General features: G+C 44.9%; 1 protein-coding gene across 1 annotated transcript in view; it reads left to right on the top strand.

The window, feature by feature from the left end:
- Positions 1-7428, top strand: part of LOC119180575 (QRFP-like peptide receptor) — a 125166-nt gene extending 117738 nt beyond the window's left edge. Inside the window, exons 3-6 of the mRNA XM_037431675.2 lie at positions 2171-2294; positions 4736-4941; positions 6260-6374; positions 6943-7428. Of these exons, the coding sequence (XP_037287572.2) occupies positions 2171-2294; positions 4736-4941; positions 6260-6374; positions 6943-7284 (787 nt within the window). The 3' untranslated portion in view covers positions 7285-7428. The remainder of the gene's footprint in view (positions 1-2170; positions 2295-4735; positions 4942-6259; positions 6375-6942) is intronic.
- The last annotated feature ends 16295 nt before the right edge of the window (positions 7429-23723 follow it).

The raw sequence follows: 23723 nt of genomic DNA, 5'->3' as shown, positions 1-23723 counted from the left end.
TGAACGACTTTGAGAAATCAGAGCTTAGCTTAGATGGGCGCCTGCTTATAGTCTAAAGGAAAATTTGTGGAAGAGCTTTTTTTGTCCGCCAAGTCGATTGAACGACTCTCATAGCTATGAAAGAAACACTGAGAACGACTGAGAATGACTTGTTGAGCGAAACGTTACGGAAGTGGTGCTATAGATATGCACAAATGAACGCACAGACATACGTTAAGCAGCCGCACGGGTTTTGTATAACCGGTTGTTTACATTCGCGTAACGATGCTAACAGAAACATGCCTATTAGCAGAGTCCTTCAATGCTTCTATTAGCAACACCAGAAGCGTAAGCTGATGTGAAGCGCTGGTGCTCTCGAGTACGGTAGCCCTGGACACTGCTACATTAATCAGCTGTAGCGAATGGCACCCAACTGCAATTGACGTTAACCCGACATGACGGCTTTATCATAGGAGTACGTGTGTAACGCTTATACAATTGGATAGCCAGCACTGCAACCGCTATCGACGTTTCACGGACGTCTGAGTTTGTTTGAAAAGTAGTTTAGAGATCTGGCGGGGATTTGTGGTAGAATCCCCGATTGTCACGCGGAATGCTTAGGTTCGATTCTCGCTGGACGATCTTTTTTTTTTGTGCCAGCTGGAAGCTATAGCTTTCTGAGCCGCCCGCTGAGACGTAGTTAACTTGATAGATTTTAACAGTAACAAAATCTAAAGTTTTCAATGCACCCTTAAACGACAATTTCATTTCAAACCAGGACGGATAACAATGAACGGATGGGACAAGCACCGCAACAACGCCCGATCTTATCCTTCTGTGGCCCCTTCTCGTTCGAGCTGATAAATTTCACCCGAAAAAGTATGTACCGAATACACCTAATATGAAGCTATTTCAAAGTTCAATACACCATGCCGTGCTATCTAGGGACCTTAATACGTTGAAGCTTCACACGCCACAACATGCGTACTCCTACAGGCCGTCAGACATCTCTCAAGCGACCACTACCACCCCTGCCACCACCACCGAGTCACAATAGGAGATCCGTAAAGACGCAGAGGCTTTGCAAGCGGCTACGGATGGCCCCTCACTGGCATCACAGCGCACTCCTAAAGAACAGATACGGAATGTCCCTCCATAGCTTCATCGTCCACAAATTATTGCCAGGAAGAAAACCTACCAGTCCTCGTTGTGTTGACATCTGTCATGACCAAGATGGGCCCTTTCCTGAACAGAATGAACAACTCCGTCAGCTCATGGGCGCCCTGCAAGTTCCGGATTGCATAGAGCCAGTCCTTGTGAGCGTTTTTTTTTACCTTCCCTCCCAATCTCGGATACTAGCCTACATTCATACAACTGCAGAGGAACCGATCTCAAATATTTCTCAGTTGTGACTGCATGCGCGCGGTGAACACTACCGCGCGCGCGCGCGTGCGTGCGTGCGTGCGTATGTATTACTTGTTTTTTCTGTTATTTCTCTGTTATTTTCTCCCCTCCCCCACGTAGGGTAGAAAACCGGGTACAGGGGCAAATCCAGAACCTCATTTTGGAAGGGGGGTGAGGTCGCCTGAAGTAACATTGGATAGGGGGCCATGGTCATGACTTTTATTTTTATTAGACCTTCAAAGCATAAATACGGTTATTGTGTGCTCGAAGTGGTTTCACAAGTTTGCCCTAATTAGTTAGCTAGGAAGTGGTCTACGAGCACTGAAATGAAGGGGAGGGGAGGGGGAGCTGACACAGGCTTTAGAGGGGGAGTGCTAAGACGCGTTATTCGAAAGTCGCAGGTCGGTCACTGCCCACGGCGAGTTACCTTTCTTTCCACTTTTCTTACCATTTACATTACAATTACTTCTAGTATTACTTCTCACACTTTTCTCAGCATAATTGTTCGTTAAATCTCATTATTATTGTATTCTCATTGTGTCGGTTTATTTGTTAATCGTCTTTACTTTACTATACGAACGTTTACTGTAAAATTTCAAGAATACTTGTTTGTATAACAGACATTGTAAATTATTTGTTTCAACTAAATGAACGCAGAAAGGACTGACCTTCGCGCCGTCTTGCACCATTTGTCTATATTGTTAACCGAGGAAGACGCCGGGCTCTTATTCCTCCGAATTAAAAAACAAACGCGAAGAAATTATATTTTTTCTCGTTTACTGCGCAGGTACTACGCGGTGATCCACCCCGTCCGCTCACGCTACCTGTGCACCTTCAGCCAAGCGCGTCGGGTGATCATCTTCATCTGGGTCGCGGCCTTCCTCACGGCTCTGCCCATCATCTTCGTGCAGGTGGGGATACACCTTTACGTTATGGTGCGAACTCTGCCGTAATAAAATTACAGCAGTGAAATTCCAATAAATTTACGTTTTGCTGTAATGAGGAATGATTTCTAAATTGTTTTTGACCACAATAAAGGATGCACGCATTGCTTACGGAGCGATCAAATCTACCCAAAGAGGGAAGAAAAAGTAACAATGACAAGTTAATCTGCCTACCAAACCTCACGCGAAGGGTGGTCAGTCGGTCTGAGAATGGGCTAACCTTCCTCTTCTTCTGTTTCTGTTTTTTTCCGGGCCTTTTCCTTCTACTACCTTAAAAGTGAAAGCTTCGGCCATGTTGGTATTTCAGTTCACCTTCGTAGCACACAGTATGTGCGCGAACAGTGAAGAGATTGGCATGGAACTTTGTCTAAGCGTTTTTTTCTTCTTTTTTTACTGTCCGTGCGTTTTTTGTGCACCAGAATTATAAATGAACTCTAACGGTCACTGAACAGTATATTACACTGTCATTTCAAACACCTCCTGATAGAGTGCAGCCTGTTTATGTATTGCATTTTTCTGTGCTCCCTTCTCTTAGCCGAGTCCACCAACTGTTTTATGAATATTCTCCATGTGGCCTTTCGATGCTGCATTCTACACGTTCGAATTCGTTATTACGTCAAAGAAGCATGAACAGAGATGCCTTGATCTGCGCTAACCACTGATCGTGTCCCCACATGACGGAGTATCGACTTAGCGAATTGTTATCGGAACCTCCAGTTTTTACCCATTCAAAGCTGTCGTTACATTACAGCTGTAGAAATGTAATGATCTGCTGCACAATACTATCAATCGTGGCTTCGCTGTTAAGTCAAACACGCTGTGTTATCATTCTCCCTCTGCATTGAATTCGCGCAGATATAAAAAAGAATTACCCGAGAAACAAAAATACATTCGTGCCGAACAATACTAGCAGTATGGTCCGCTCTTCCAACGAGTTCATACTTTGCCAACCAGTCAACACTGAGGCGTGTATTGCTATTCGCATGGTTTGACATGGAATCCTTGACTGGCGCCGAGTTTTCATGTTCGTTGTAAACAGAGGAGCCGTCTTGAGACGTGTATGCCCCCACTTGCATGTCTGTTCGGTGTCACGCACAGGGTCAAGTACCCCGCATCACTACCAGGGGCGCTAATGATGACGACGCTATACGACAATGATGGCGATCACACTAAATGGTGGTAAGAAGAAAATTGGCGTGTTGGTAGGCTTACGTCTTTGGTTGTTGCAGCGCAAGCGGGACGATGAGGCCCATGTGCGCCGCTTCAACCAAATACGAACTAAATGATGGTGATGATGACGCTCGCAACGGTGATTCAGGCGGTGGTGCCAACGACGACAATGACCTGCGTTATTGCGCTGACCGATCGCATACGCTCGCGGGCCTGTAGACGGTTTCAAGGACTTGCAAACGTTGTACCCCAAAAAAACTTCCGGTCACCTCATTTACCAGCTCCTAGCGTCGAAACTGAAAGCCCGTTGTACAGTTCTTTTCAAGGGTAAGGTAAGTCTCTCTTTAGTTTTTCACATAAAAAGAACGTGCACTAATTAGAATGCAATATTTTATAGCTTTTATGTAGCTCAAAAGAACATTTGTTTGAATATATTTTGCCAAACAATGGAAGGAAACTGTAGAAAATTGGGGGGCTATTTTCTAAAGCTCTTTTTGTCGACCGATGCTATTAAGGCACGTTAGATATCAGCACTACCAGGGGTCACCAAGGATCTGCATACTTTTTTTTTATCATGGCGTTAACCCTTATTAAGATGGGGATGCCCAAGGGAAGGCTTTCAGCTCTCCCATAGTAGAGCACCGAGTACTCTAAATCGTTAAGCACTTTTTCCAAACACACAGGGCCTGCATATGAAAAGTCTCCCCGTAACTTTCTTTTCTGTTTTTTTTTTAAGCGATGATTGTAAAGTCGTACAGAAAGCTTGTCTGATTTACGGGTTAGAGTTTCATAGGTTATAAAGCACGTTTCTTCTGTTAGCATGTGTTGAAGTGTTAGCAGATATACTCATGTATGCGCAATATTAGTGACCAGTTTATCTCCCCCATCCCCCTCCCATGCGCGGGGTAGCAAACCGGCTTCCTATAGACTGGGTAACCTCCCTGCCGTTCTTTTCCTCCTATTTTCCCTTCCTATTGACCAGTGAAGTGGTTTGGATTGGATAAACTTTTATTTGGTCCTCCAAAACACAGATCACTGTGTTGCGGGCAGCTCCCACGTGGGGACTGAGATGCCAAGCTCCTCAGCCGCCTCGCGGGCTTGAAGTGAAGTGGTTGTCTCTTGGTTGAAGGAACTAAAACTTTTCCCTATCCGTGTTTGTAAACAGTGAAGGCGTCTATAGCATTGCTGTCCGACGATTCTCGTGGCGCGAAACTCGAAGTCTCTCTTCCCGCGCCCAGGTTCACGTGGAGATGGGCGTCCACCGTCGCGCCTACTGGTGCATGCGCGACGAGGCCAGCCCCGGAGCCTGGCGCTCCTTCGAGATCTACATGCTCATCCTGGTGCTGTGCATACCCACCCTGGTCATGGGCTACGCTTACACCAAGATCTGCGCCCAGCTCTGGATGGTCGTTCGGGAACGCGCCAGCCTCACCACGGGAAGCTCGTGAGTGAATCCGTGCGGCGGCAGCAGTGCTTCACGTCGCGTTGATCGGCAGCCCAGAGACCTAGATGAGGTAGTAGTGTCGAAGGAGCGTCTTATAATCAAGGAGGAGGAGGAGAGAAAAGAACGACAGAGTGGTCAACAAGACGGAAGTACAATTTGTAACCTTGTTTCCGGCGAAAGTGGGTTAAATGATAAAAAAAAGAGAAAGGAAACAGTAGAAAGTGTCATTTGCATGGTATACGTGGGCCTGTCCGTTACGCACCCACGATCGATCAGCTAGCCCCGTCGTGTTTATAAAGAGTGGCGACGCCCGCATCGCATTGCTGGGTTGCGTACCTTTTCCTCCAAACGGACCTCTGAAAGAACCTTTTTGAATGACACTTTTCTCTAAAAAGATTCTGTTGTCCATTTAGCTCGGCTATGTGCGAAGAACTGTGAGCTGCTACGATCAGTATGCGTTCTATAATCTTGTCACATTCGCAGTGCCCACATGTGGAGGTGGTGCCAAAGAAAGCGTGATTTCTATAGACCTTTTCACGGAAGAGAAGAAACGCCTTCTTACTGGACTGCGTCTGTGGAGTGCAGACTGAGGTCACTGCCTCAGTACTGCGTTTTTAGGAGACCAACGCCTACTTTCCAATGTCCAGTGGGGGACTATGGCGGCGGCCAGAGAACCTTTTATGAAAAGGTTTATAGAGCGGGTTCTTTCGACTGGATTGCTTGTTTTTCGTCACGCACACTGTACTGCATGCAGGAACAGCTTCTTTATCAGAGAATGCGTCCAAGTGACATTCCTAGCTCGCCCACAGTTTAGCACTGCATACAACGAGAGTGTGAAGAGTCAAGGGAAAGGCAAGACTGCAGCTAACTAAACTATAGGCTTATTCAACTTGACTCTCCTGCACAGCGTTACAGGAAGTAGGCAGTTACAGTTCAGAAGGAGGGAAGTTGCGTAGTCTATCACTGTACATGTTCAACAAGCTTTTTTTGGAATAGCTGTGATATGATTAATCAGTATCAAGTTTTCTCAAGTTTTCAGCAGACCAGTTCTTCGAAGATATTAGAATCTTTCGTTCACAGCACCCATGTAATGCCCTTTTGAGTGGTGTTATCCACAGTGTGGGGAATATCATAATAGAACTGCTTCCTCTTCCTTTTTTTAAGAGTTGTTGGAAGTCTCCCACTTGTTCTTGTGGCACGTGCTGCTTTATACATACGCGCTTTAACGTGACGTCTTATACGCGATATATTATGCAGCTGAAACTTAATTCACATGTGGATAGAAGTGCATAGATGGTTTTCTCCCCCAAATCCCCAGGGTGGCTACCGAGATGACCGAAAAGAAGCCCAAGAAGAAGACCACATTCGCGCCCAACGGTGATCCGGCCGGTGGCCTCAAGGCTTCACGAGCAGACGAAGACACCGTTCGTCAGGTTGTTGACTGTGCTGTGGGCTGTTTTGACCGCGTAGGGTCGGTTTCCGAGTTTCTTGTCGACAGTACAGTAAATAGTCCTTGCTGCATTCTTAACTAACAACTTTTTTTTTCGTCAGGAAAAAACAATCACCAAAAGCAACTAATTTGATTAAGTGCATTCGAATTATCACAAACTATACACCAAACGAAAACAACAGCAAAAACGAGGTGATCAACGTGAGGCGCACACATTGGCTCAATTTACATAAAACATGCATGCGGTGCGGCTATGTACTTAGAGGCCATTGTATATGTAGTTTACTGAGAACAGGGCTAAATATTGTTCGTTCAGATTACGTGAAACTCCTACAGTGGTTATGTACTTATTTACGCGTACCACATGTGACCTAGCAAACCAGTGGCTTGTGGAACAAACCGGTCACTAGCCACTTAGAATATCGCTGCACTCTTTGTGGATATAGGTCATATTAAAACAGAATCGCGACTAGTAGTCCTCCCCTGTTGGTTGGTCGTTCTACCGATTGAACGACAGATGAACGCTGGTTTTTTCTCCGATTCCCCCACAGGTGATCAAGATGCTCATCCTGGTCGTCTGCCTGTTCGTGCTCTGCTGGGCGCCCATCCTGATCCTGAACGTGCTCACGGCGTTCGGCGGCGTCGCGACGCTCAACTACTCCTACCTGAAGCCGCTGCGCACCTGCTTCCACCTGCTGTCCTACCTGAACAGCTGCGTCAACCCGCTCGTGTACGGGTTCATGTCGCGCTCGTTCCGCGGCTCCTTCCGCGAAGCCCTGATCGGTTGCATGCACCCGGGTTCGGCGTCCCCGTGGCGCGGGGCCACCATGCGCCTCAGCCGGACGCGCACCACGAGCGTCAGCATGGGGCGTTCGGCCACCTACGTCACGTGACCCTGCCGGCCAAAGCCGGGCGCGGGCGTCGATGACGAGCCTGTATGCTGCGTCCCGTGGAAAGGCAAAGAGCACACGGGCGTGGACACCTGAAGACTCGAACCTGACGGAGATGTAAACTGACAGGCGCCACCGACCGATGACGAGCCAAATTGATGGAAGTTCTGCTTGACATAGGCATAAACGTGCGACAGTGACTCTAGCCTCCAAAACGAAAAAGCCCACACGTTGCTCTGTTGAACGGACAATGCAAAGGTGGCTGTGCAAAGGGTACTTTGGCGCGCGGTGAACGCTTTAAAGCAAAACGAACGCTTCGGTGTGCAGCGGACGCTTGAGAACACTGGAGTGGCTTGATAAAACGAGAGTGAACGCTTGCGAACGCAGTGGACGCTTGAAAAAAGCAAAGCCGATGCACTCGACCTTTGAAAGGATCAGCACGGTACCTTTGGCACGGTGAAGATTTATAAAATAAATTAAGGGGAAATCTGCATGGCTAATGCTGACATAATAAATCAAGAATAAGAGAACTGAGAGTGGGGTGGACATATATGGTTCTAGTGGCAACCTAACTTTGCATAAAGCATGTGCGAAGATTTGAAAAATGACGTAAGGTGACATTACTCTTTACCTTCGAACCTTCACGAGAGCCTGTAGACACTCGCCGACCTACTGAACACCGGAAATCTACGATTTGTGCCGACCAACTTGACAGGACACCCGAAAGACGCAAGACGCTCGTGAACCACGTAAAAGAAGAGGGTGAAAAGTTTGACACAAAGCGCACGAAAAAGGGAAGGTATGACCACCTAGAATAAAGTTTATTAAGCCGAAGCTATTACAAGCGAGAGCTTCAGAGGTCGCCTAGTGAGTGATGCGTTGGCTTTTAGAAGAGTGGGGAGAACATGGTCCGGACGATACAGAACATTAAAACTGTCAACAACCAAGGAGGACTCCAATGGAAGGGACGAACAGGGTCTTGAGAAGACAGTGTACAGCTGAGATTGGTATTGACCGGAGGACGCATTCGCTGAAGTCCACGCGCATACCTCCTGGCATCTGCGGCCACAGGCCATCGACAACTATGGAGCGTGTGTGGCTGTACGTTACCTGTGAGTGGTGTGATTCGGTGTCGACTGCTAGTGAATCACTGATACCAGTGCCAAAATGACTGTACTGTGTGTGTGTGTATGTGTGTTGTTCTTTTTTTCGCCAGTGACTGAACGAATTCATTTTGCAGAGCCCAATGTGCGCGATTTGGTAATATGAAAGGACACGTTACTGTAGATTGTGTTCTAGTCGTTTCAAATTTTTCGTTTTGAACGTTGTTTATACGCTGGATCTGCGCAAAAAGGCCTACTGTAGCCGGACAACAGCGGAAAAATTGGTGGTAAATGCTATTTTAACAGGGAGAGTTGTAGCCAGAATAGTTCTCATAGAAAGTCAATTGTTTCCAAACTATTTCTAAATTTTCTACATTTCACAATCTTTGAAGCACAGTTTTTTTACTACATAGAGCAAAAAGTGAAAAACTCTTGTCCGGCAACACGCGCCGATTTTTGTCGAAGGAAAAAAAGCGGACGTAATTTTGAGGTTCCAAATTTTTATGAACCATTCATAGGAACACCAACGATTCCAAACATTTAAAAACAAAAATGACGGACGTCAATGGAAAAAATTGAGCAGGGGATCAAATTGTCAGGTTGCCCGTTTAGTTCGGGTTAGTAGGTGGATAAAAATTTACGGCATGTACGACATGCCCGAGCATAGGACCATATAACGTTAACGTTGCGGCGAGTTGGAAAAATGCCATGTCATAGCGCGGTATGTTTGAAAACGTGTTCAGTCAGGAGAAGTACTGCATTGTTCCTTCTGCATTGTTGAACTCTGCTCACTTAGCAAAGGAACGACCATAGCCTAAAAATAAAAAAGCTAGATCGCAAGCGTCCATGCTTTTTATAGACATTCTTTAGATATTATTTAGAAGGGTGAACAGTCAAACTTGTTTGTACAGACCACGCCAAAGATCTCGTGGGTATCGCATTTATCTTATCTTGCTAGGTGATAGAAATTTATGAAGCTTCTTTACCGAAGATAGGAGTCTAACTCTAAGCCTTGACGTTCGTAAAAAAAGAGCATGAACTGTTATTAATACACATTACTGTTATCATTATGATGTGCATAATGAGAATTTCAAAGCGAATGAGCTCAGGTCAGGAGGCCCGGTTAAGAATAAGTCTTATTTGAGTTAAAAATTTTTTTTTCAAGAAAATGTTGCAGCATCGCTTTCTGAAACACCGGTCGGGGCGAAAGAGGCATCTCATGGCTAATGCAAACGCGAAAACTTTCGTTTCTTTTTTTTTTTCTAAAGGCGGGCTTGAGCAGTGGTTCCTAAGTTCGCGAAAAAAAAAAAGAACCCCGCGAATTCCCGAAACCTAGTGGCTGTACACAAAAATTTAGTCCTAGTGTGGTGTATATACCAGTAATACTTCGTTACATCTTTTAACTGCATTTTCGCAGTGTTCGAAAGTTGTGTGAAAGACGTTACTCACAAGAATAACAAGTAAAAAAAAAAGGCGGAGGGAAACAAGGCACACCTGTTACCTAGAAAGGCACCTTGGTTGGCTACCATACATTTTAGAATAATATTTTCTATTTATAATTTAGTGCTTTATAATTTTACAAGTTATATTTTATAAATTTATATTTTATTTTTAATATCTTAGGCTTAGAATATATTGATAAAGTTGTGGTGAAATTATAAGTGGCTTTGTAACCACACAGCTATTTACCACATAGATCATCTGATTGTTTTATAGAATAAATTTTGCTGTACAACGTTGTCATTAGTTCAGTCGAGTTTTCCAGTCTGACTGCAGCGACGGAATACATCCCCTAGCGGATGAAAAAAGCAACGTTGAGACGGCGTCGGTCAAAATGGAACGCGACGCGCACGTGTCGTGCCCTGCATCTGTCGGCGCATTGTGGCCGGGATACTTGTGGGACGCGCGCACGCACGGATGGATGGATATGGCTGTACCCTTTAGATCGGGCGGTGGCTAGCGCCACCAAGCCGCGTCTATTGTCTGCGTGCCCCTAGCGGCGAATGTCAAAGACGTTGAGACGGCGCAGTGTGAGCAACGCAGCTCCCTCTGGTCAGTAGATTCAAAAGCGTCAACAGCGCTAGATGCAAGAAGAAGCTAAATATTTTTACTGCTTCGCTGCAGTGTTCAGTTTAAATTTCCCGCCTGTTTTGTATCACGCTAACATGTGCTGTATTAATAGAACTAACAGACATTCCTAATAATAAAGTGTTTAACAAAGAAAACGAGCTCTTAAATTTGTAATCCCTCTTCTTGATGCGCACTGTGCAGTTTGTCCGAATACAGCCCCAAGTCTGGGAGGTTCGCAGTATTTTTCAGACCTAGCAGCCTCTGAGTTTCTGGCGTCGACTTTACGTGTGAAGAGACGCGCTTTTGTGAGGAAAATAAACTCTTTTCTCAAATAGATCACATTTTAATTTACTATTTTTGTTGATTCATATTATTAGAGCTTTAGTCTGACCACAAACTTCTTTGTGTTAGCGTTATAATATATGCGAACAGCCATAAACGTTAAAAGCTGGATAAGTGGCGCCTTCTGGTAGAGCCCAGATCAATTAGGCAAGCATATAACTTTATCGCAAAAACCTAGTGAATCATACTTCCCTGGTGGTATAAATTCATGGCAATGGCCTAATATAGACAGCGTTGACTTACAAACTTTTTCCCCTCATGAATACTAGGTGAAAACAAACAAATGTGTGTATAACTGCATGCGGTCGCACGAAGTGTCGCAAGATGTGCGTTACTATCGAGCGGTAACTAAAGCCCCTACCTAAAGCCCCCGAAGGTACAGGGGCTTTACCAGTAATCCGCTGTTCTGTTAACTTCTTTGCTTATACAGGAATACCGCACGGTCGAAAAGCCTTTAATCTCGCGTACATACCATTGGTCAATTGACATTTCTTACTTGCGCGAGGAGATAAACGACACGCTTCGCAATAGTGACACAAGGTTTGCAGAACGGCTCGCTCGAGCTCGTCGATTGCTCGCAACGAAAAGAATTTCCGGCATAAAGCACTGACAAGTACAAAATGACCAGAACACTCGCTAGTGGCGTGTCTTCTTTCCATTATTGTTGCAGTGCAAGTTGTCCTCGCTTTCCTTTTATTATTTCCTGCACGTAGGTGACTTCTGCGGTGATGATATCGTGTTGTGCTCGTCGGTAGTCTTGAGAAGGGCCTACCGGCCACCGCGGAAGGCAGCAAGAAGCGGAAAGCGGCGTGATGAATGAGCGGCAAAACGGAATCGTCGTACCCGGAAATCATACGATCCTCTTTTTTTCGCAACCCTGCTTTCGCCCGGTGTAGCAGTTCTTGCGAAACGAAAATCTCGCGTTGCTCCACCACTTCCGCGTAGGGCGAGGTAAGCTTTTGACCGTTGCTTCCGAATACAATACCACCACGGGTCGTCTGCGGTTGCAATTATCCGCAAGAAGTGAGCCGCAATTCGGCGGTTTGTGCGACGGCAGTCTGAGAGCGTTAGGTAGCGGGCTCCTTCGATCACTTGGCAGACTTTCGTTACGTCACTGTATTTCCCTTTTCCACTAGAAAAAACACTTTTCACTCGCGTCACGTGACCACGGTCACACGTCACTACTGCTATAGGCACCTGCGGTGCATCGCGATGTCTTGCGGGCACATAATTGTGGTTTTCACTTCACACTCCCGCTTCCCTATTCGTCTTGCGGTCACTCTCGATTTCCGCTTCCCGTTATAACAGCTTCCGGTTGACAACTCAGATGCGGCTTATTCATTCCGAGCCCATGGTTGGATTCCGATGTGTTACACGTCGTTCCTGAAAGTCTGTATCTCAGGCTTGTCATCGGAAGGCTTGTCTTGAAGCGTTCTCGTCTTTTAATGTCCCCGTTGTTGTCTTCTTTTCTTTATTTCTGTCTCAATTGGACATATCCCGTCCCGCTAACCATCTTGTGACAAGCATATGCTATAGGGTAGCCAGCTGGAACAAGCACTGGATTTTATAAATGACAGTTTGTAGCACTGCTCCAGAAACGATACAAATCTGGAAGTGTTGTACGACCGATACGGATAGCGTTGCCTGATTTTAATCTTAGCTTCTTCATTCAACCTTTTTTTTTAGTGATCAGCGGAATTTGAAAAAATCCCTACAAACTCTTTTATCTCGCTGCGAGTTCACTCAATAATGAGTTCTGCTTTACGTGTAAATAATAAAAAAAGAATTATGGAAAACAAACCGTTTTGCAGCGCCAATCCACAAAAAAAAAAAAACCAAATCCACGGATTATTCTCAGAAATAAAGCTTCTTAGTTGCCGAAAAATTTGTAGTATTCTGGGGATCAGACCAGGACTAACACTTTTTTGGTGCCGCCGCTGTACCACCTGATTTAACCAGGAGGCAAGCGATTGGCTGTGCAAGGTTGCGTTACTCAACTCTAAGCGTATGAACAAAGCATACAGCAAATGGGTTCTGCAGTTTGGTGAGATACTTAGGAATGGTAAATTCAACCCCCACCCACTTTACACACACACACACACACACACACACACACACACACACACACACACACACACACACACACACACACACACACACACACACACACACACACACACACACACACGCACGCGCGCGCACACGCACACGCACACACACACACACACATACATACATGCATGCATACATACATACATACATACATACATACATACATACATACATACATACATACATACATACATACATACATACATACATACATACATACATACATACATACATACATACATACATACATACATACATACATACATACATACATACATACATACATACATACTGTTAGCGTCCTCTATCCCGCTTTTGGTAAAATTTAGGGTGTCGCCGGTATGGCCGTAAAAAGGTGAAAATTGATAGAAGACACAACACACGACTCACGCACTGTTAAGGAAATGAAAACAAAAGAAGGCTGTATTTAATTAAGAAAACTAGGTTACAATATTACTCGCGCAACCGTTCAATTCCGCACATCGCGCAACGCACAACCGCTCAAGTCGCTCGCAATTCGCAGACCCTTGTTCGTTCGCCGTTCTCGCTGCGTCTCTGGCTCTTCCCGCGCTTTCTCGCTCTCCTCTGTCGACCACAGATCCGAGCACACATACGCGCACGCTGACACAAACGCGCACGCACCACACACACACACACACACACACGCACGTGCACAAATTGTTCCACGAAGTCAGTGGTAGAGGTCCCTCGCTTAGCCATTCGGGGAAACAGAGTCGAACGTCCCACAGGCCACGGATGCACAAAGGGACATGTTTCTCTCTTCTTGCACCCGAACTGGCAAGGTGCATTAAAGCGGGCCGCCGCCTTTGTGCTGACCCGGCGCCCGCAGGTCTGGAAGGCTCGCCGATCGCTGCTGCCCGTAAACAAGGAGGACGGCCCCCTCGAGTGACCAACGGACACTCGCACGGCACAACACACGCAAAAAGAAAGAAATAAAACAAAACTTAGAAGATTTGAGGTAGTCGCGTACAATACATACATACATACATACATACATACATACATACATACATACATACATACATATATATATATATATATATATATATATATATTAGGGCAACAAGTGTATACTTAAGGGCTGGCTCGTTTTTCATGTTTTTACACAATAATATTGAGATCTAACAGACAATATTGCCAAGGAAAGTATAGGGTAAAATAATAGGCCAATTGTAATGTAAATGAGAAGAAATAAAAGAGGGTGAAAAGATAACTTGCCGTGGGCAGGATAACTTGCCCACGGCAAGTTATCTATTCACCCTCTTTTGTTTCTTCTCATTTACATTACAATTGGCCTATTACCTTACCCTATACTTTCCTTGGCAATATTGTCTGTTAGATCTCAATATATATATATATATATATATATATATATATATATATATATATATATATATATATATATATATATATATATATATATATATATATATATATATATATATATATAATTTGTTTCTACAATACACGAACACATCTTCGGGAGCAAGATTATCGAAAGCAAGAGAAAACCTAAAGAAGATCGAGCAGATGTTACGCAGGATTCACCCACAAGGGCGAACGGGCACCGCACACACGAAGTAGGGTAGATTTAGTCCGGACATTGCGGTAGTAAAGCTACACTCCAGAACAAAGTGATATGTTACGCATCATTGCAAGCAGCGGCAGTAGCGGTGAGCGCGATAACAGCGACCGCTGAATGCGTTTACAGCAGTCGATATGACAGAGTCGTCGTGTAGGTTGAGTGACACGACATCGACCGACGCCAGTGGGGTGTAACGTAGCACGTTCGGCATTTTCGAAAAAAACATAAAAAATTCGTCGGTTGATTTGCACGCGCACTTCCCCATTCTCTTTATTTGCGCTGCCCCTTTATATGTGATAGTATATTTTTACGATTGTGACGATTATCATGATGACCGTGGTGGCGTGGGGTTGGTGAGGGTCTAACGTATTGCTTAAATTCAATGCACGGGCGTTGTAGCTATATAGAACGAAAGAGAAGGAAAAAAAAAACCCACATAGCCCACAAGGTTTCAGACATAAAGCTTCTAACTGCACAGCGCCGTAAACAATATTTGTTCGTCACGCCTCAAAACCACGATATGACATCGAGAGACGCCGCAGGGGAAAACTGCGAAAATTTCGGTCACCTGAGCTTTTTTCGCCATGTGCCTAAATCTATATACGCACGCGGGTGTCTTGAATTTAGCCACCGTCGAAATGCAACAACCGCGGCCGGGATTCGATCCCGCGACCGCAGCCTATAGCGTCGCGTACGACTACACCACCGCGGCAGCTTGCGCAAAATCTTCGATGCACGGATTTAACGAGAAATGGCTGCAATTTCAGGCAATATTCTAGCTTTCTCAAGTAACTCTTGCTTCGTGACAAAAATGATAAAAAACAGAGCAAAAAAAGCGCATTCTTCACTCTTAGACACAAATAAAAACAATTCTGCAAAACTCATAACTCTGTACGCATATTTTCTTCACGCAAGCGACCTAACACTCATTAAGCCGTTCTGTTCCGTTCTATCTGTTTTGCTGTGAAGAGGTTGACGTCCATATTGCCTCAGCTACTTCATACCAATGAGTTCTGCAGCGCAAAAAGAAAAAAATAATACTGAACGGTACCCAAAAATAAACAATCCGGAAGAAAAAATCATAATAGCCCACATTTTGAATTATAATGCCAATGCACAGTTTGCTTGCAGCAGTTCACGCTGTCATAACCTGTTCCCACGCACACCTTCCTTCTCTACTGTTGGTATATGCACTAACACATTTCATATATATCAATCCCTGGCTGTCTATCGCAGGCACTTATACAGTCCGGTATTCACTAAAGAGTCTGTCAGGAAGATGTTCTTCACATAATTTCAGAATGAAATGGATCGCTAGTCTGAGGGCTTCGCTCATTTCGTCTTACACGACTTCGGGCGAAATAGCGTTCCCGCTGTATACTAGTTCTATTCAACATTTTTCTCGGTGTTACGAAAGTCGCGCTCCTTATCACACAATTCCGACTGGCCGTCTACTTTCGTTCACGATCACCAATTACCTGAGAACTCCCACCCTTCAGGCGTCGTACGTAAGCGAATAATCGATAAAGCCTGCCCCAGGCACCGTCCGCGCTGTTTTTTTTATTTTTACAATTACACCTCGTCTTCGTCACTTCCCTCGTCCTTCCTGAAATTTTCGCGCTGCGTGAACAGTTATATATTTCCAGTCGATTCTTAAGGATTCGTTCAATACATCGCTAATGCGTAGGCATGTGCACTGCGAGCGTCTCTTTCCTATCACTCGCATTTCACTCCAATTTAGCCTTTCTCCCAGCGCGGGAGGCCAAAGCGGGACTGGCATGGCGAACCTCGTTAATCTCGGTATAGCGTATTTCGTTTTCGATCGATTTTCTCGGTACCGCTTTATTTTCCATTTCGCCTTGTATATCCTAATAGAGATGTGACAAACGTAAAAGCTGTTAAGTCGAGCAATCAGCTTTTTGAAGCTGGCAACGTTAACGAGTGTCGCATTGAAACGTCGCGCTAAGCCCGAGACGACGTGTTCTAGTTCCAGCGCTCTTGATTGTGTTCCCATCTTTCCACGAACCCCGGTCCCTGTTGGGTGAAAAAGCAACAAGCTGACAGGGGAGCAAGTATCGATGAGTGGCGGCTGAAACCGGCCACGCGCGAAGGCTTCGTTTCTCAGTATTATCCCAGCAAATGACGCGAATAGGCGTAGGTGAAGCTCGGGTAGTCTACTGATGGTAACGTCACAAACGAAACAAACAAAGACGCTTAGAGAAGCTCACTTTCGCGTCACAAAGCTACGTCAGAGCTCATTACCAGGTGCTTTGCGCGAAAACTGTACAATCGATCTCTTCCTTAGGCAAATACTCCGATGTAGCCAACCGGAAAATTAACCCCAGAAATACACTATATATACACACCTTTGATCTCCATTTTAATGGCGAAGCATCTTAAGACCGCACAATGTCCCTACGTCCATACTCCGCCGCCTGCGGCGCCAACATATGATATAGAAACCGCACCATTTGTGAAAATAAAAAAAAAAGATTATCGAAAGGCTGTTCATGAGAACAAACAAAATAAAAGGCCACAAAATGGGAAAAACATCGTCGTGTAGCCTCCCATAAATCGAAGGATATGACAGAACAGAAGGTTAACCAGAACAAAACAGAAGGACACAATTCGTGACCTGTTGCACACTGATTCGACCCGTCACCACCATTCGATTCGTAGATATGCGTGTTTTTTTTTCTGCCCTCTCGCTCTGTTTACTGTAGCACAGTGATATGAAGTCACACTCGTTGACCCACACAGTGGCGCACAATGGGCCGGCCAGCAACGGCAGTTGCTGACCTTACAAGCGACAGCAATATGAAGTCCGTGAGACATGCAGTCGATAAGAAAAGGAGTATTGCGACTCTTTTCGGCGAGTACTGAGTTGCCCCATCAATGACAACCTTTAAAGACATGCAGTAATTTTTTGTGCGTGTCATACGACTCTCCAAAGAGAGTATTATTTATCTCATGAGGGCGTTAACGTGTCACTTTAAATCTTTAAAGGGAGTCATTTACGAGGCAAACCGGGACTGAGAAGACATAGTCAAATTACTCTTTCTCTATTTAGTACATCGACAATTTGTGAGTTCTGTGTATTAACCATAGAGAGATCTTAAGCTAGGGAAACCCTTGTATAAGGCCTCATTGCCAACACACTTCAGGCCTTTTTTTGTCTGATCAAGCAGTAGTCGCCAAGACGTACAGTCAATGTCCGAAGTTTACGTACCACGTGACTGATTCACAAGTCAATTCACAATTTACGTTTGAAGTCGCAAAGGAGAACCACGGATGTGAGAAACTCCATGATTCGGGGCTCCAGTTTAATTTTAGACCTCTCTGCAGTGCACCCACAACGAGTGTTCTTGCACTACGCTACCATCCGAGCGTAGTCTAAGGGAATCGAACCCACAACCTCGTTTCGAAGAGCTCACCATCACGACTACTGGGTGAAAAAAGGCGGGTTGGATTCGTTAACTTCTTTGCATTTGGGAACCGCTTGTTATCTTAGTCGGTAAAACCGTACCGAGCCATGTCGTTTGCCAAGGCCCGAAAGGCAAACTATCAGGTTGCTTTCTGAAACTGCGGAGGTAATTAAACTTTCTTTCTATAATGTTTTGCCGTCCGTGTACACATGATATGTGTGTAAGTAAGGGGGTAAGTGAAAGTTAGTTGGAAATGAAATGCTATCTTGTCTATATGGGCTATCTATCGAAAACGTCTACAAGACACATGTACATACATTACACACTGGTTCGTACCTGGGCGTTCGCCGAACATTCGCTTCAAACTATATCCACTCTCTTGTTGTGTCTTCACGTGTGTCAATGCTTGCGAAACATGCGCTACTTTTCTTCATTTTTTGCTTTTTTATGTACAATCGAGTGATAAAGATGTGGCGCCGAACATGTACAACAATCGTTCGCCGTGCTCGTTAGATTTAGAGAACGTGTTGTTTGTCGGTTCGAATAATGAAAAAAAAAAAGACGCAAGATGGGTTTATGTACAGTGTAGTATATAAGGCGCTTGATCGACCGCTCACCGTTGTGCTGATCTCTGTGGTGCCCATGTGGGCACGGAGGTGTACTTGTGTGATGTTTTCTGAGCATTTGTTGTTTACGATCTATAAAGAGGTCGCAATAAACGGTGTGCTTACGTGTTCGAGGTTACAGTCGTGTTGTAAATCTGTGTGTCTGTTTTTAAAAGCGAAGATCTTCAGGCTGTCCACGACTCGTTCTCCACAGTGTGAAACTACTCGGGTAGGTATGCGCCACAGGATCTTGGCGAGCCACACTATCGTGCAGAGCGGGTGCGAGCGTTGAACGCAAACTCTGCTCGGAGTAGTGGAGCGCATGAAACACATAAAAGCAACAGAGAGAGAGAGAGAGAGAGAGAGAGGAAGACATAAATGGAGAGAGAAAGTACGCGAATGACGGAAGGAGAAAAATCGTTACATGAAAGATCTGAAGACGCAAAGAGGCAGAGAAATAAATAGAACGAGGGAGAAAGAAAACGACAAGAAAAAGGAGATAGAAAAAAAAAGGAACAGAGCAAAGAGAAAGAGCAGCGAATATAAAGAAAAGAAGTAAATTAGAACGAAAGGAAGGAAACAAAGGGATATAGGATAGAAAAGCGAGAAACAAAAAAAAACAAATGGGGAAAAAAGAAATAGAAAGAAACAATTTGAAAATGATGAAGATGAAAGAGAAAAAAAAGAAGAAAGAACGCGAAAATAAAGAAAAGCAAGGAAAATCACCTAGCTCCGCTCTTCCTCCAGGATTGGTACAACTATAGTGCCAAGCTGCCGTATTTTTTTTTCCCGCAGAAGGTGGGTTATTATTACGTGTCACGCACGAGATACTCTGGTTACCGATGTTTTGCGCTTGCGTATTGGTGAGTGATTAAGAAAGGGGCCAGCGCATGCATCATCTGGTCTCGTCTTTAGCCCTTCTGTGTTCTTGCACCACGACCATATAAAAGAAGCCTTCACAACTTTGGATCCTCATTCAAAGAAGGGGGAGCGAGGAATAACGAGAAGTGCCCCCCCCCCCCCCTCCCGTTTAAATCCATACATTGGTTTCTTTTATTAAACACTGTTCTCTCTCTTCCCAGGGTAGTTTAAGTGCGAGTACATGAAGGAGACATTATCGCAAATGAACATTATAAAGAAAATCACGGTGACCGCCAACTTTCGCTTTGTTAGCCTCTATGATTTCAATCAAAATATGTATTTGTTAATAAATTCACAAGCATAACACTGCAAACGTTGAAAAAACGCCAGGCCTGCGCAGAATGCGTAGCACACAGCGAAAGCTAGAAGAGCGGCCTTTCAGATCCTTTATTTAAACACTCTTTGGGTAACTGCTACAAGCACACTTCTGTGTACCCACTACGCCATAAATAATCATAATTTTTGTGTAGTAGCCCTACATTCACTATGTTATTCTTCGTCATTCTTTGGAGAAGCGTGGTATTCGCAACACACCTGTTAATAATTTTGTGCTGTTATTCATGCAGCGGCTGACGACGCTGAAGTATTATCCCTGCAGTGGGTATGCGCCACCACGAATAGGTGAAGAACCCGTTTTCTAATCAGTTGGAGCGTTGGACGACCCACTCGTTGCGCAATTCGCATTGTGTGACGCCTGGCTGTTCCTTTGGTGCTCGAAAACGCTTTATTACTCATTAACTCGACTCTTTTCCAGACACTGTCAAGCCTGCCTAAGGCAAGTTTGCCAAGACGTCCCCAACACCAGTTTACGACGAGCAAGACTTTGGACCGGCCTGGTACTCCATCGTAGAAAACTGTTTGACCTCACCCCCTTTTTTGTTTGCATAACAGGATGTGAAGAACTCTCCATGTGAGGAACCCGCGTTGTGTTAGCCATTGAGTGTTTATGAGTAACGCTTGAGCGCTTATTTTCGCGATTTGATTGTACTTTTGTTCGCTTGATTTGTCTTTATTGCGCAAATAATTTATTATATACCATGCAAAAAAACAAAAAAAACACCGGTGTGGCTGAGTGGCAGAATACTGGGCAGGCACGCAGCCGTTCCGGTTTCAAATCAAATTTTGTCGTTTAATTTTTATTTACTGCGTTTATTTTTTATTCGTTACTGGTTAGGGACACCGCCGGCGGACAACTACGGCGACGCGCCTGACCCGTGTTCTCGTTCTATAACAGCTTTCGCTGTAATACGTACGCGGGCATTGCAAAGCCACTATTCCCTCTACTCTATCAGCGACAAACCCCAAACTTTGACGCTTAAAAAGAGATCACGAACGAAATTGCCCACGAAACTATAAATTTTCCAAGTGTCAGTTTCGAGGAGATAAAGAAAAATATTCTGGACAATGTGTGGTCGTTCCCAGAGCATCATTAATTGAAAGGTGAATAATGCGACATGAACAGTTGGATCCTGTGTTTCGCAGCTCCAACCCTGACCTGCAGGCTAGTGTTGTCAAAAGGGCAGAAGATGCAACCCGGGCCCAGAGGCGCATGGCGGTCTAACCACAATGACGTCCATCGAAATATCGAGGTTTTTATGAATAAAGCTTTCACTCACTCCAGTGGATACCATCGCAATGCCTTACCGGCAGAGGTGAGCGGCCGCCGATAAATTTCAGAAACATTCACTTTTGGGTGGTCCTCGCTTAGAGACGAAATCGAGTGGTTCCGTTAATGAAGGTGCTATATGTTAATTATAAGCTATGTGATCGTTGTTTCCGACGAAAGTAACATATCGAGATGGGTATTGATTTGATCACCTCCAGCGATATTTTCTAAGACTTTGAAGCTTATAAGAAAAACAAAAACGGTAACACAAAGCAACATGTTGTAGAGTGCCTGTCTGGAAAATTTCGCCACATTGAACTGGAAGTGCGCAAGAGGAAAAACGATCGGTCTAAAAGACATACCACTTCCGCCGCAGTGTTCAACTTTCCTCTGAAATGGCAACGGACACAATTAAAATCGATTAGCCGTGTTTATCGCTGTAAGATGGTTTCTGTATACGCGTCGATCCAGGCATTTCAATAAACAAAAACACAAATTTTTTTTGAGAGACACGTTCAAACAGTCGCGACAGAATCGCAATAATCTACGGCCGGCCTTTGTCGCATTCGATCCACTAATGATTTTCGGGAAAACTCCGGAAGTCAGCAGGTGTCACCCTGGCGGGGAATAAATTAAAGCCGGAAAAATGTGTTTGTTAGGGGCTTAAACGATCATAAATACCTTTTGCGCGTGTGTGCGTCACTTTCCGTAATTGAAAGCAGCTGGCGTACTGTTCCGATAAACGAGTTCCGTGGCTCAATGGACAAACTACACTTCCTCTCCGAGCCCCATCCGCCTTTCTTTTTCCTTGCTTATAAGGCGTAAACCTTGGATGCCTCGTTTAATGGGCCGTGCTCGTCGGCTCTACCTTATTATTATTGATTTTATTTATTTTATTTGTACACACACATGAACAAGGACGCAGACGAAACAGGGAGAGAGCGAGCTGGCAACTGCCAGATGAAGAGACACAACGTTTGCTTACTTTTTTCGGGAGGAAGGTTGTATTATTGTTGTTATTGTTATTGTTATTGTTGTTATTGTTATTGTTGTTATTGTTATTGTTATTGTTGTTATTGTTGTTATTGTCATTGTCGTTGTTGTCGTTGTTGTCGTTGTTGTCGTCGTCGTCGTTGTCGTCGTCGTCGTCGTCGTCGTTGTTGTTGTTGTTGTTGTTTTTTTGTTGTTGTTATTTGGGGTTTAACGTCCCGAAAACACCGTAGGACTATGAGAGATGCCATAGTGAAGGCCTCCGAAAATTTCGATTACCAGGGGTTTTTTTAAGGTCCATCTAAATGTATAAACACACGGGCTTCAAGCATTTCGCCTCCATCGAAAATGCGGCCGCCGCAGCCGGGATTCGATCCCGCGACCTGCACGCCAGCAGCCGAGTGCCTTAGCCACTAGACCACCATGGCGGGTGATAGGGTGGAGGGAAGAGATAGAGAAAAGAAAGGTGGGACGAGAGAAAGAGGAAGGAACAGAGGGCAGTAAATAAAAAAAGAAACGATTGATGCAAAAAATTAACAAATGACGACGTCCCCGTATGACACCACGGATACACAAATCGCCTGTATTTGTGACGTCACTAAGATGCACCGCAACGTCGTGTGATGGCCTCGTCGTGACAGACAGACAAACAGACCCACTCATCATCATTCACTCCGTGGATATGCTGTGAACTTTCTTCGTGTCAATCGGTTACCTCATAATTACAAGATCAGTTCAGAGTTTGGTGGATGTGTTTTGTGTGTTTATTCATGTGTTTGTGTTGTAGTGAGTGAGAATTTATTAGAAGGCAGAGAGGTCGGCCTGAGCTAGTTCGCTCTAGCCTGCTACTCTACACAGGGGATAAGGGAAAGGGGAAAGAAAGAGGGATGAAGGGTGATGATGGGGACAAGAAGAGGTGGTGCGTATGTACAGTAGCCATTTAGTATAGTGCCCTACAGTCTAGTTTCTAGTCCAGTGCTTTTTATAAAGTCTAGAACAGCCTTTGTAGCAGTTTTTGACACTGTTTGGTCGTTCATAGCTGACAATATGTGGCTTTCACTTAATGGTGTTCGTCCAATGCTTGCCAACGTTGCAGTTAGCATTTCTCGTTGTGCCACGTATAATGCGCAGTCACAAAATATGTGAGCTATCGTTTCGCGCACTTGGCAGCGTTCACAATTTGGGCTGTCCGCACGGCCGATCAGGTGGGTGTAGTGACGAGTGAAGGCGACGCCCAGGCGAATTCGGTGCAGTATGTTAGCATGTCTTCGGCTGATTTTATCTGGAAGACGAAAAGTCATACTGGGGTCTGTTTCCCGCAGACGCTTGTTCCGGTGATCTGGTAGCAACCAGTAAGTGGCAGCGCGTTCGCGCATGAGTGATCTCAACAATGTGTTGACGTCACTTCGCGAGTAGGGTACTTTGACGTACATAGGAGCGTTGTATATTGCCGCTCTTGCTTCGCTATCGGCTGTTTCGTTGCCAACCAGGCCGCAGTGTCCAGGAATCCATCGGAGTGTAATGAAGTGACCGCCCCTGTGTGTTAGGTCAAACGCTTGGACGATTCCTAACGTTAACTCGTAAAATTGGCCTCTTCTTAAGCAAGAATGGATAGCTTGAAGCGCTGATTTTGAATCAGACAGAATCGTCCATTTACGCGGT

This window comes from Rhipicephalus microplus, chromosome 10 (genome assembly GCF_043290135.1).
Source record: "Rhipicephalus microplus isolate Deutch F79 chromosome 10, USDA_Rmic, whole genome shotgun sequence".
Lineage (NCBI taxonomy): Eukaryota > Metazoa > Arthropoda > Arachnida > Ixodida > Ixodidae > Rhipicephalus > Rhipicephalus microplus.
The sequence above is the reverse complement of the archived record's forward strand: the minus strand, read 5'-3'. Positions and strand labels throughout refer to the sequence as shown.